The sequence below is a fragment of the Diuraphis noxia genome, unplaced genomic scaffold, assembly GCF_037042655.1.
Source record: "Diuraphis noxia isolate RWA-SAM2 unplaced genomic scaffold, SU_Dnox_SAM2 contig0003, whole genome shotgun sequence".
NCBI classification, from domain to species: Eukaryota; Metazoa; Arthropoda; class Insecta; order Hemiptera; family Aphididae; genus Diuraphis; species Diuraphis noxia.
The window spans coordinates 45,162,161-45,176,390 of NW_028301713.1; the positions used below are offsets into that span (position 1 = coordinate 45,162,161).

At 29.5% G+C, this 14,230-nt stretch overlaps 1 protein-coding gene across 1 annotated transcript; it reads right to left on the bottom strand.

Annotated features, from left to right (window-relative positions):
- Nucleotides 1-267: 267 nt before the first annotated feature.
- LOC107164949 (nose resistant to fluoxetine protein 6-like) lies at nucleotides 268-13,853 on the bottom strand. Its single transcript, XM_089223406.1, has 15 exons — nucleotides 13,842-13,853; nucleotides 13,730-13,800; nucleotides 12,528-13,546; nucleotides 5,055-5,293; nucleotides 4,023-4,240; nucleotides 3,858-3,955; nucleotides 3,579-3,760; nucleotides 3,348-3,505; nucleotides 3,092-3,260; nucleotides 2,828-3,021; nucleotides 2,148-2,289; nucleotides 1,717-1,906; nucleotides 1,502-1,647; nucleotides 1,162-1,279; nucleotides 268-679 (listed from the first exon to the last, which is right to left on the bottom strand). Exons 1-15 carry the CDS (start codon nucleotides 13,851-13,853, stop codon nucleotides 600-602), a joined length of 3,036 nt encoding a protein of 1,011 aa, XP_089079532.1. The 3' UTR covers nucleotides 268-599.
- Nucleotides 13,854-14,230: the final 377 nt, after the last annotated feature.

The following is a 14,230-nucleotide window of genomic DNA, read 5'->3' on the forward strand; positions in this document are numbered from 1 at the left end:
TAATATTTATTATTGTATGATTTTATAATATTAATTTCATTCAAAAGTGTTTATATTGAAAAATCTAACATGACGCATATAATATTATGCAGGTATATAATTACATTATTGTTTCATAATTTAGCAGCATATTAGAAGCTATAATATCAACTGAGATAGACAAAGTATAAAACTTTGTTTTTATTAGCGTCTAAGCTCTTTGATATATGAATACTAATTATATATTTAAATTTTCAAGTTATTATTTTAAAATAACATAAAGAACTATATTGGTACTTAAATATATATTTAACAGCTAAAACTGATTTATTTTACCAAATACATCATAACAGTACCTACGCTCAAGGTTAGGTAATTCCAATTACAAGTATTTGCTAAGATCGAAAATGATAAATATTATGACAGTTTTGGCTAGACATACATCACACATTTTAACTGATACTTATCCTAAATAATTTTAAATAATGTTTATTGGTATAAAGCCTAATAAATATATAAATAATTATCTTTTAAATTGCTACAACAAAATATACAAAATACATGAAACATATAGTCATCTAAGGAATAAATTACCAATACTAGATAATAATATATTAACGCTATGCTTGTACCACACAGATTTCAGATCTGTTTTTAGTTTTATCAATTGGTAGTTGTGGTTTTGGCTTTGAAAATGCATCTAGAACAACAATAAAACAATATCTTTATCATAATATTTAGCGATAGATACATGAAGATATTAAAAAGAAAATAACAGAAAGTCAATATTCCTTAGGTATAATATGATTCAAGTGTAGGCCGTTATATTGTGATGTTTTATATAATATTATGCAATATGTGTCTGTATGTTATTTAGGTATATAATCTATACAAATATACTTATAATGTAAATACCTAAAATAAAAAAAATGTAATATTGTTTTGATTTGGTGTATTTACAATCTATACATACAGCGTATAATAAGTAATAGTGTGGTGACTTCAAAAGAAAAAGAAAAAAAATAACATTAATTACAGAAAAGGACGGCTCCCAGCAGTGCCACCTGACAAGAAGTTAGGGTTTGAGTTTATTTAATTTATTTTTTATAATTAGGGTTTTTAATTTTTTTTTTTTTTTTTATATTATGGTTATAACTTCAAATTATATTTTAATAATCTTACCTCCAACAAATATTTTCATAACATTTTTCTGAACTCTATCAAATGGCGATTCAATCATTACATTGATAGCAAATGCGTACATGATGGCCACCGTGGTGTCAGCACAAAATCTCCAAAACTGTAATAAAATCGTACAAATAATTTTTTGCTTCGGAATAAGACTAGCATTATAATACCTACGTTAAATATAAAAATGATTTGTTTTGTATTTCAAATACATTTTTGGAATAAAAAATATTAAAGAATACTAAGGAGCTAATGTCAATAGTATTTTTTTTTAATAAGACGTTTTATAAAAACTTGGTATCATGTATACCTTTTATTATTTTATTGTAATTACCATTAATGTTAAGCTTTGGTATGTAGGTGTCTGGATGGCTCCAATCGTTTGGAGTTGAATGATTTCTTGGTACATGTAAATGCAAAAAACTAATTTTCCTAGAACATGGAAAACTCGATGACCTAAAAAGCCGCTGATGCAAACCCCTTCATACACAGACAACAAAAAGTAAAAATTGTGTTAATTACGTATATTTTAAGATTTAAATAGAATACCAAATCCGGAGAGTCCGTGACCAATAATCCCATAGGAGATAAGAATAGACCACACAAGTCGTCCGAGTGTAAAGTATATTGCGTGCTCGTAATTTACATATCGGTGTCCTAATGTAAAGAATGTTCCAGAACTCAAGTATATAATATTGCCAATCATAAGAACAACTGGAGCCCAAAAAATACGACTTTTCTATAAATTAAAAAAAAGTTTAAAGTTAATGTACAATAATAGTTAAAGTACCTAATGTGCATAAACAAATTATGTATGCAAAATATTTATTTCTAAAATTATATTTTATCAAATGGCAATAAATTAATATAGTTAAATATAGAAACAAAATAGTACAGTTAAATTATTTAATAAGTTTTTGAACTAATACTAATCTTGAATTCAATTAAGTATGAAATATAATCATTAAGCTCTTTATTACCAATGACAACTTGTAATCGGCTTCCTTTAACCTCGTGTACATGTATCCTGCCAAGATTCCAATAAAGTAAGTCATTGACCTCATATGGCTTTTAATATAAACTTCAGTGTAGAATCTTTCTTTACTGAGATCTTTAAGATTTCTATAATATAGAAATGATTTATGTTATGCATGTAAATATAATTTGAATTAAATATTAAAATTGGCGCAAATAATAATTTTTTCAAAAAACTTTGAATTAAAATCCCTTATTTCCTGTTTAAATAAAATGGCGTAAAATAAATAAATGAATAGAAAATGTTTTATAAATTCTTTATCAATTAATATAATATGACGTTGTACAGATAGTTATTTAAAATAATTAATTTTTATATTTAAAAAATAAGTTATGTCGTTTCCAGAAAATATAAGAGATAGTAATTATTATATTTAAGATTTCGTACGTATTAATATTAAAACATCAACAATAATAATAATTATATGAATTCTGTAAATCAAAGTAAATACAATTTATTTGAACATATTATGTATCCATCAACAACTTTTATTCAAATAATTGCTTAATGAACTAAAACATATGGTATTCAATTGGGATAATTCTAGGTATTCAGGAAAATGAGTAGATAATTGATTTAAATTTAATATCAGATCAAATCATTTTGATTATTATTACTGCTTACTGTGGAGTAATATCAGCCGTTCCCCGGTGATTTTCATTTATTATTATATAGGCAGGAATTACTGTTGACAAAGTCAAACACGCTCCAAGTATCATCAGCCCTTGTTTCCTCCACTTCCAAATTGCATAAGTGAGTAATGTGCCAACTATGAAGAAGTGCATATCGCAAGCTAAATACCATGCGGGTATGATACACTTTAAACATACCATTAGAAAATATTGATGAAAAATAGTGTAAATAATATATTATATATTTTGTAATTACCAATTCATCAGTGTGAACGTAATTGTTGATAAAAAGTACGTTTGTCCACCAGTTGTTTTGACACCTTTCTGATTCCTTGTACACAATCATCCTCCAATAAGGACCACTATTTAAATATGGAAGTATGAAAATATATGTGATTATTAGTGTTCCGTACACTGGAAATATTCTGAAATAAAGAATGCTTAATATTTTTTCTACTAATTAACGGAATATCATCCGGACAATTATATAGCTATCGGTATTTACAACGTACCTCAACCATCTATAAATCATTATGGGTATAAAGTTCAAATGTTTTTTTTCTGTAAGTTGTTTAGTTATTAGATAGAAAGTGAGAAATCCACTAATTACAAAGAATGTTTCCAAAAATATGGTGCATTTAAAATAGCCCAACCAGAAATTGTGAACCATCTAAACAAAAAACACGTTGTGAAAAAATAATTGTTGCTTGATATTAATGCTTTGTGCGTTGAATTGCACATACCCAATGAGTGAAATTGGGATTTGATTGTGGGTTTCCAAGCTCAATAAACCACCTATGACCAATTATGACCTGTAGAATTGCACATACTTTAAATCCGTTTATAATTGAAAATTCTTCGGTCTCCGACGGTTTCATAAGTCTTTCCAAGTTTGAGATAAGTGAAAATGGTTTCATGATTTTTTCTAATAAAATATAAAAATATGACTGTAGAGTAAATAAAAAATAATATTTAAAAAAATAATAAACGGTAATTACAAAAATGAAATCACTTGAACTTACTCATTGGTCCATGTTCAGATTTTGGTCGGTAATGTAAAAAAATAAAATCATATAAGGTTCCTACGACGACAAGCAGTCCGATCATCACGTACAGTGCACTACAAAAGTAAAAAATAACTGTGAAAATTACACTGAAGAATATAAAAGTATTATTTTTAATCGTACCAGACAAAGAAGAAACCCGCAGTAAATTTATACAAATTTTCTTTGGAAGTGTGCAACAATGGGTCAATGGTCACATTACCTTCCAATCCATGACGGTTCATTTCTGGTATTAATACGTTATTCACGATCTTTTGGACGTCTTCTGATTGACAAGTATCTGGTAAACACACGCCCCATTGAAACTTGTGCCTTTGTACATAAGCCTCTTGCACGTTGTGCTAAAGAAAAAAAAATGACTTTAAACGAAAAACTTTTAAATTTAAATTAGACGATTACAATACGCCACATAAATTGAAGTTAAATACGTAAAACTAAAAAGTATCTAAAAATTAAATAATAAAATAAAATTTTGTATAATACATTAATACGCGCGATGTGATGAGGAAATAGGTTATAATTGCCACAAAAATAATAATAGCCCAATAAAAATACACCCACAGACAATTAGTCTATAAGAAAAATAGTCAAAAATACATTGTTCTTTTTAATAAATTATTTTAAACAATAAATGGTAATAAAAGAATAAAAAATTACAACTACAAAATCAATATGAAATGCTTAATTTTTAATTAGAATATCAGCTATGCCAATCCTATTTATTATAACTTAATGTTGAACAAACTATAAACGAGTTTTTTTTCTATCAGACTTGGGAACGAAAATTGAAATGAATAAAAATACAGTATAAAGCTAAAGTTATTAATGGATATTAAAAAAAAAATTGGTTTAATATTTTATTTTCAAAAGATTTTTCTAAGTCTTAGTAAGTCTTCTTGTTCATTACCTTATTTTACTTTTACTTTTTCTTTTATTATTATTATTATTATTTTTCTTTTGGCCATTTTTTCATGACCCTTTTAGCTTTATGTCTTGGACTCAGCTTATAGACAATTCACATTTTGGCCATTGTTAAACATTAAGAAAACTTATATAGCTATATATACTACATACTATATAAACTTAAACAAAAACGTTAACTATTTTAAGTGTTGGTTAATATATTTTGTAAATCAAACAATATTTGTTACTTGCCTTCAGTGCTTCCCATGTCGATGCATCTTGGTCAAATGGTTCGTAATCTTTCAAGTGGTCGTTATTATAGAATCCAGGGTATACTTGAATACTTGGTTGAAAATTAATATCTACTAATGAGTATCCACCAGATATATCGAGATTTTTAGATTTTGTTTCAATGCATTGATCGAAATTACCGAAACTAAATGTGTTTGCGTCTACAAGTCCTTCAGGACCTTTTGATGTGGCGTCTAACACTGAAATGCAATAAATGACGACATAAATATTTTTATGTATAAAAGGAAGGCTTCCAACAGTGCCACCTGACAAGAAATTAGGGTTTTAGTTTTTTAGTATTCCTTAGTTAAATTTTTTTTTTTTGTAATAATTTAATTATAATTGAAAATATAAGCATTTTATTGAACCATAGAGATAATTGTTATACTTATAATATAGATATTAAATAATAAATAGTAAAATTATTTAACAGTAAACATTAATTACTTATAAAAATAATAGTTTTGGTTTCAACCACAAAATGTGTAGTCCACTACCCATTTTTTTTAAACTGTAAATGCTTATCGTTTAAAAATCATTCGATATTAAGCATTGATATTTTTAGAAAAGTATTCAATTTTAAATTATGAAATTAAAAAAAATATATTACCATTTAAATATTCAAAGTTAACATTACGAAGTTCACTAACAAACATGAAAGTGAAAAAAATTAAACACACATATCCGGCCATAAACAAAGGTCTCATACCCATCCTTTCAATAGAAAATTTTCAAATGAATAAATATAATATTTTTTTGAAATTATGAATGTCCATTTTTAAAAATGTTCGTAATTTAAATTACGTTTTTAATACAGTTGATTGTATAATCGTAGGAACTTTAACGGCGTTTATTTTTTTTTTTAACTTGTGACATTTGATAGTTTTTATTTTATTTGTAATAAAACTGTAAGAAAACACTAAGCAGTTAAAAATACAGTGAAGATTGGTTTTTTTAAATAAAATATAAATTCTGTTATAAATAAACCGATTGTTTATTTAATGCATTTTCTACACATGTGCTTTTCTAAATATTCATAAAATAATAGTTTAATACATACTTTTTGATGCACTGTTATATGAATAAATATCAAATCATTGTAATATTTAGTAGGAGATATCGGGACTGGGTTTGATCGCAACTTGTAACACATTCTTAATACAAACATTTTAAATAAAATACGTAATTTATATTCTGAGCGGAGGGATGAAAGTATTGATTTTTTAATGATGAATGTTTTATTTTTATATCTTTATACACAGTCAATAGTCAAAAAATAAATAAAAAATTGGTGCACAGTTTTTTTTATAGACATTTTAATTTTAAATTTAAACAAAATGAGATATTTTAACCAAAAACAACGATTTTAGGTATTTTTTTGTAATTTAAAAATATTTTTTGTAGTAGCTTGAAGATAATATGAAAGGTGTATAATACAATATTTAATTCACACAATTACATTTTTAAATGAGAGGTATGCATTCTTTTTTCGTTTATAATGATTTTACAACATTGGATTGAAATTTAACACATCCATTATATTGATCCACCTGACACTTAAATTACAGCAGAATAGTATACACTTGCCTAACTGTATTAGACATACAAATGACGTGTTGTTATTCGTTATTTTTTTTGAATATGTTTGTCAAAGGATATTAATTTGCAAATAATGCAAATTGAGTCTTTTCCTAGTGCTCAATCTAATAACTTTATTTCTATTTTTTTTTTCGATATCGAATGATCATAAAAATAAGTTTTATATTTTTTGATTCAATTCCATTATGATTGGTTGCTAACAATACGTCTTATATCGTTAGTAACACAAGTGTTTTCATGATATAAGAATCAAAATCACATAATTCAATCAGCTGTTATTTTTTTTATTCAATTTTTGAATTTTATTTAATTATATTCCTTCAAAAGGTTAAATAATATTTAAGTAGGTATCTCCTTTATTTAATATTACAAAAAAATTTGTGATACAAATGTTCCTGTATCAAAATCTAATAATTATTCTATAACATTTTTTTTTATCCACTTTAATTTTATTGCTTTTAAAACTTAAACTTATACGCATTACACAATGTATCCAAATGGTTTAATGTACTTATCATATGTATTATATAATTGTTATGTATGATCTAAAATTTGTCCGATATTCAACAATTACTAACTATTGTACACTGTAGGAACATAGAACGGATATAGTATTATTTTTTTAGAGTTATTTATGATTTTATTAGTTTAATAACTGTATTAAAATGCAACCAAACAAATTATAAATAAATTATGGTGACATGGTGTAAGTAGGTACTTGTAACTATGAATAAGATATATTGTTTTAATTAAATGTACCTAATTATAAAATGTATGATACAAAAAAAAAAAGCGGGTAAATGGATGTCACTCTGTTGTACATTAGGTGGTGGGGTGGACCTCTGACTAGGGTAGGTTAGATTTGAATTCAATGATAGGTATCATTGTATACGAAAAACGATTCTGAACGGAGATGAATGATGATTTGTCAGTCTAGGATATATTATATTTAAATAATGTCATATATTCTATTTTGACACAAATATATAATTTTTCAATTAGGACACATTTTGAATAAGGCATGGTTAATCAATTTTTCCAAAAACATTGCATGTAGTTATCATAATTCATAATACCTTATATTATCATAGATATGCATATACCTGATTTCATAAAAATTTAAAACTCAAACGCTCAAAACATTTTTCCTATAATGACGCTTCAAGTTTACTCTATAGCTATTTGAAGAAAAACTTATGTAAAACTTAGTGTTGCATTTTTTAACCTTAGATATAAATACAAACAATTTTATGAATTTTGAACTACAAAATAATTTGCAAATATTCATGGTTTTGACGAATTTTTGTCAATATTTGAACTTCAAATGATAATAAAAAAAAATTGTGACTATATATTCTTATAATTTTTTAATCACTATAAGAATAACTTATGAGAAACTTTGTAGTGAATTTTAAAGTATTTTGATGGGGCCAAAAAAATGTTATCGACATTTCAAAAAAAAATTTTCAGAAAAATTTAAAATTTCAGTTGTATATAAATACCTTGAAAACTGTTGGAAAATGTTTACTTTTGACCTCTATAATGCACCAAGGATATTCACTTTTCCATCGGAAACGACCTCCAAAGTTTGAAATTGAAACATTATTTCGACTAGTTATGCTGTACACAGACATAAAAAAAAAAAAAAAAAAAAAAAAAAAACGCACATCATTGTAAAATCAATACATTCATCACTTCGTTCAGAATCTAAAATGCACGATATAATAACATAATAATTATTAACGACGAATTAGATATTGTGTTATATAGTATTATTTTATTTTTCTCTACGAGTTTATGTATTTATTTTTAAATAATATGGGCACTTAATACGAGGTTGAGTTAATTATTTTTAGAGAAATATCTGATAACTATAGCCAGTTAGATGACAGCAGTGTTCTAGTTCAGAGTGCTCTTACTTTTATCAAATTGATGCAAAATATTATTATACTGGAAAACGTATATTTTTAACATGGATTTTAACTTAGATATTTTATTAGGTACTTATATATATATATAACTAATTTGCATTCAACTTTTTCTTTAAAGTAATACAAGTAAATATCTTAGTTTTTTTTTATGATCTAATATTCAAATAATTTAAAATGTTTCTTTCAAATCGCGACAAGTTTAATTTAGTTATTGATTTCGATTTACATGACAGTGTAGTTAATGCTCGTAATTAGTAATTACTTTTATGTATAGAGTTCACAAAATTATTTCTGTTTTTTTTTCACAAATAGTAGTTATTTAATTAAATCTTAAATGCAATTGTATATATAAAATACAATAGCATAATAAAAATTCATCAAATCCGTATATTGCATACAATTAAAAACTTTTGTGATATTTTGTACAATGAGTTTTTAGTGAAACATATAAATACAGTTAAACTGTTTCAAAGAAATATTTGTTATTTTATAAATTGATTTATGATCTAATACATTTAGAATGTTATAAACATTAACACAATTTTTTTTAAATTGTCAATTAGGTAGGGGCTAATAACTGATGAATATCAAAAAAAAAAAAAAATACTCAAACCGGAAAATTAAAATCAAATTATGGAACTTCGTATCACATTTGTAGAAAAATTCTCACTTTTAGGTGGCTAGAGATAGGTGTAAGACTGCCATTAGGTTTAGGTTATAATGCAAAATATAAAATCTTCAAAGTGTTAAAGAGATTCTGAAAACTTGTTGAGTGATCACTTGAGATCCTTATAGACAGTTTGTTTCACGTATATTAAATGTAAATTGAATTATTATCATAAAATATCACAGGGAAATATATTTTTTTTTTTTTTTTTTTGTATATTTTGTTTTATTATACAATCTGTAAATATATTTTTACAATGAGTATAAGTGTTGATAAGTAATAGAATAAAAATAAAATAAAATAAAATAAAAGGGACTGATGACTTGAGTGAAGAATCCATCCAGCGATGGAACTTCTTGAGATTGTGGATGGGTTTTATTCAGTCAGGAGATCCCGACACCATTTGCGTTTTAAACGTCTTCCAGGGTCACCTGGGATTCTGGGAGTAAATAAGTTTGAGATTAGAGGATTGCGGTGGTTGAAGAGATTTGAATGGAATCGTTTATACAGAGTTTTGGCTACATGTTGTACTGTTGGAATAGAGAGGTCATTATGGAGTGTATCATTTGAGACATAGAAGGGTGCTTTGGTAATTTGTCGAAGGCATTTTGATTGAAATGTTTGAATTCTCTTTATATTCGATGGTTTGGCCGAACCCCAGAGTTGTATACCATATGACCATATGGGTTTTAGTAGTAGTTTGTATAGAAGTACTTTGTTGCTAAGATTGATGTGTTTAGATGTTAGAAGGAAACGTAGTTGACGGGATCGGTTATTCAGTGCGATACGTTTGGTGTGGATGTGATGGGCCCAGGTTAGTCGACGGTCCAAGTGGAGGCCGAGATATCGGACATTTTGTGTGGATGGGATGGGTAAGTCATTAAGTGTTATGGTAGGGCAGTTCCTTGGTCTTAAAGTGAAAGTGCAGTGGGTGGATTTTGACTCGTTTATCTTGATTCCCCAATCTTTATACCAGGTTTGGAGTAGATTTAAGTGGATTTGTACGAGGTTGGACGCTATTTCTGGTTCTGAGTGAAGTGCCATAATGGCTTTATCATCGGCAAAATCGCCTGTGATCGTATGGTTAGTTGTGGGTTGATCGGAAATGTATAGGTTAAATAAAAGTGGGGCTGCTACGGCACCTTGGGGAACTCCAGCATGGATGGGATTTATTTCAGATAAGGCTGAACCAGAGCGCACAGCAAAGTGTCTGTCTTCAAGGTATGACTTGAATAATAGATAGTAGTAAGGTGGGAAGATAGATTTCAGTTTGAAAAGGAGGCCTTGGTGCCACACTTTATCAAAGGCCTGAGCCATGTCTAGAAATGCAGCAGTACATATTTGTTTTTTTTCCAGAGAGAATGAAATTTTATCTACTAAGCGGTGGACTTGATGTATAGTGCTGTGATTGGTACGGAAGCCAAACTGGTTGTTTGGAGTATTTGATTCGATAACTGGGATAATACGTTTTAGGATAAGTTTTTCGAAAATTTTTGAGAAGAGTGGGAGTAGGCTAATAGGTCTGTAGGAACTAGGGATATCAGGAGGTTTATTTGGCTTTGGTATCATCACTATTATCGAGAATTTCCATAAAGTGGGGAAATAAGTTAGTCTTATCATAGAGTTGTATATATGAGTTAATAATAGTATAACTTTTTTAGGTAATTGAGAAGCTACTTCAGCAGTTATTAGGTCAAAGCCTGGGGTTTTTTTTCGAGCAGATTTGTCTATGGTATATTTTACTTCACTTGGTCGTATGTGTTTGGGAGGTAGATCCATTGGTAATGGACAGAGTAAAAAGTGATTTACTTTGTGAATTTGACTAGTGGAGAGAATATCGGCGTGTGGTTTAAATGTAGAGTCCAGATGGTGACGGAATATATTAGATTTTTCAGTGTCGTTTATTGCCCACGTTCCATCTGCTTTTCTTAAAGGTGGAACTGGAGGTTGACTACGGAGTATTTTCCTGGTAGTTTCCCAAAGTGAATTGTCACTTGAGGAAAGGGATATTAGATGTTTTGCGAAGTTTTCAGACCTAATTTGGGCAAGGTGTCTTTTGAGTTTATTTGTGAGATTATTGAATATACGTTTGTCGGATGGGTATCTTGTTCTCTGCCAAGTTGCTCGGGCTTTTCGTTTTTCTACTATTAAAGATCTAGTAAAGAGAGGGAGGTTTTTGGTGGTGTTTTTGGAGGTAGGAGGGGATGAGCAAGACCATGCCGTTTCTTGAATGGATTTTGTGAGAAAGTTCACTGCTTCGTCAATATCATTGGGAGATTTTAGACTTATGTTCAGGTTTATTTTGTTCTCAAGTGAAGATCTGAAGGTTATCCAGTCCATAGTGCCTTGGGTTAGTGTAGGTTTGTTTGGTTTATTTGGAGGCATAGAGTCGATTGTAAGGAGAACCGATGAGTGATCAGAGCAAAGGTCGTCTAGGTTGGTAACTATGCTATGAAGATTGTTTGGTATTCTGGTTAAAAATATGTCAAGAATGTCTGGGTTTTTTCTTGGGGATGTGGGCCAGTATGTTGGTGAGCGCGGAGCATGTATTTTATAGTTCCGTGATTGCGCTAAGACGTTAATGATATTTCCGCGAGGGTTATTTGTGCGGCAGCCCCATTGTGTATTTTTAGCATTTATGTCACCCCCGACTATGAATTTTTGGCCAAGAGAGTTGAAGAAGTTTTCATATTGAATTTTGGTGATTAAGTGGCGTGGTGGGCTATACACTGCATAAATGTTTATGGGAATGTTGTCGAGTGTTGTGGAGATACCACAGGACTGCAAGTGATCTGTTTGGTATGGTGGTAGGGGGTAGAATAGTAAGGTTGATCTTATTATGATAGCAGCTCCTGCGTGAGCAGTGCCATCTGGATGATTGGTTTTAAGAATATTAAAGCCTGGGAGATTGATGTGTGATGAATGTGTGAAATGCGTTTCAGAGATTAAAGCGATATCTATTCTATTATTTTGTAGGATAGTTAGTAACTCGTCTCTGCGGTTTTTTAGACCATTTGAGTTCCATGTTAGGATGAGGAGGGACTTTGAGGTTATTTTATTAGTTGGCATTTTTATTAGAAATAAGACTTGAAATAAGAGTAGTGAGAAGAGAGATAAGAGGATTTATGATTGATTTAAATTCTTCTATGAATTTTGAAAAAGATAATTCATTGTTATTAGTTGGAGATGGGATATTATTGAGAGGAGGGTGACCCTCTGTTACATTAGCATACGTACGTTGATTTGGCAGGTGTTCATTATTTGATTGTTGGTGGTGGGGCTGGTGTGTAGTTTTGAAGCTGAATGGCTGCTGGAGGTTTGATTTTTTACTTGAGATGTTGGAGCGTCTTTGGGATAGTTGTTTGTAGATAGTGCACCCTCTGTAGTTAGCAGGGTGTGCTCCTTCACAAAGGGCACATTTTGCTGGGAGGTCTGGAGATTTTACACAGGAAGAAGTAGGGTGATCGCTTCCACATTTTACACACTTTGGGTTGTGTGCGCAGTATGTTCTAGTGTGGCCATATGATTGGCAGTTTTGACATTGAGGGATTTGGCGTTTTTTATGAGGTTCTTCTATTTTTATTTTCGTGTGGAGCAGACTAGTGATGGAGAAAATATCACTGTCACTTCCTTGTGGATCGAGGTCGACGAAAAACAGGGGAAGTGGTATTTTTGTTTGGGCGTGTTTAATATTAATCACGCTTCTGACAGAATGCCCTACCTCTTCAATTGCTGATGCTATGTCAGTTACTGGGGTGGAGGGATGTAGATTTCTGATGACTATTCTGAGTGGTTTGTCAGCTTGGTGTTGATACGTGTGAAATTGCGCGTTGATTCCTTTTAAGAAGTGGATTAGTTTTCTATAATTGTCAGGATTATTTGTTTGAATTTTCAGGTAATTTGAAGTAGATTTACACGAGAAGCTATTTGGACCAATTTCTTCGATAAAGCTGTTCCTTAATTGGAAAAAGTCGATTACGCCTTTGATAAAAATAGGCGGAGGCAAAATTTCTTTTGGTGCATCGTTTGTAGTATTTGTTTGCGCCGGATTTTGATGGTCAAGCGATTCGACGGTATCGGTGTCGTCGGCGATAATAGGTTCGGAATCGTCTTGTGCGAGAATGGAATAGCGGTTGGGGGTAACGAATTTCTTTGATTTATTTATGTTCCTTGTTGTAGGTGATTGTGGCGGTGAATTAGATAACGAGCGCTTTTTCGTTTTTGTTTCATTATTCCTGTCCGTTGGTTTAACAATCCTATTAGCAACAATTTTAATTGGGGATACGGTCTGGTTGTTTATCTGCGGCATTGTTACGCTATCTTATCGACAGTCCAAAGGTCACCGAGCGAGCGGTGCCTGTGGCTGTGTCGTAGTGTGTGTGACGAGAATAATTTTTATATTATTTATTATTTTTAGTTAATATATTTTATTATATTACCCTGTTGGTATGATGTTGTTGTAGGGTGCATCCGAAAATGGTGAGGATTTTGAGTGACGTATAATCTGACACTAGATAGAATGTTCTCCGTTTGTTTTTGATGTACAGATACGAGGATAACCATCGAGCGTCGGAGAAATGCGTGCGCACAGTCGGACTGTCCACGCGGGAGTGAGGGAAATATATGATTATATAGATTGTTCATAATAAAAAATATGGATAAATGGGTTCCGTTTTGCTGTATAACATTTGTTAATCAATACATGTGATATATATTTGAATTCAATGATAAATCATCGTATATGAAAAATGATTCTGAGCAGAGACGTTGTACCATCCTAGCTTATATACATGTATAAATAATCAAATTTAATAATTAAAAAAAAATACAAATCGATATGTCTCATTGCTATAAATAGCATAACTTTTTTGATAAAGTTAGATAAATTTAATGAGAATCTTCTATTAAAATTTAATATGTTTAATAAATTTATATTTGAA

Bases quoted from the DNA above. Each gene is read 5' to 3' on its own strand.
- LOC107164949 (XM_089223406.1), bottom strand. The intron at 5,294-12,527 runs GTACGTATGCTA...ATTGCATTTCAG, and splicing joins TGAACACCTGCCAAATCAAC to TGTTAGACGCCACATCAAAA. The intron at 1,280-1,501 runs GTAATTACAATA...ATTTTATTACAG, and splicing joins ACCAAAGCTTAACATTAATG to TTTTGGAGATTTTGTGCTGA.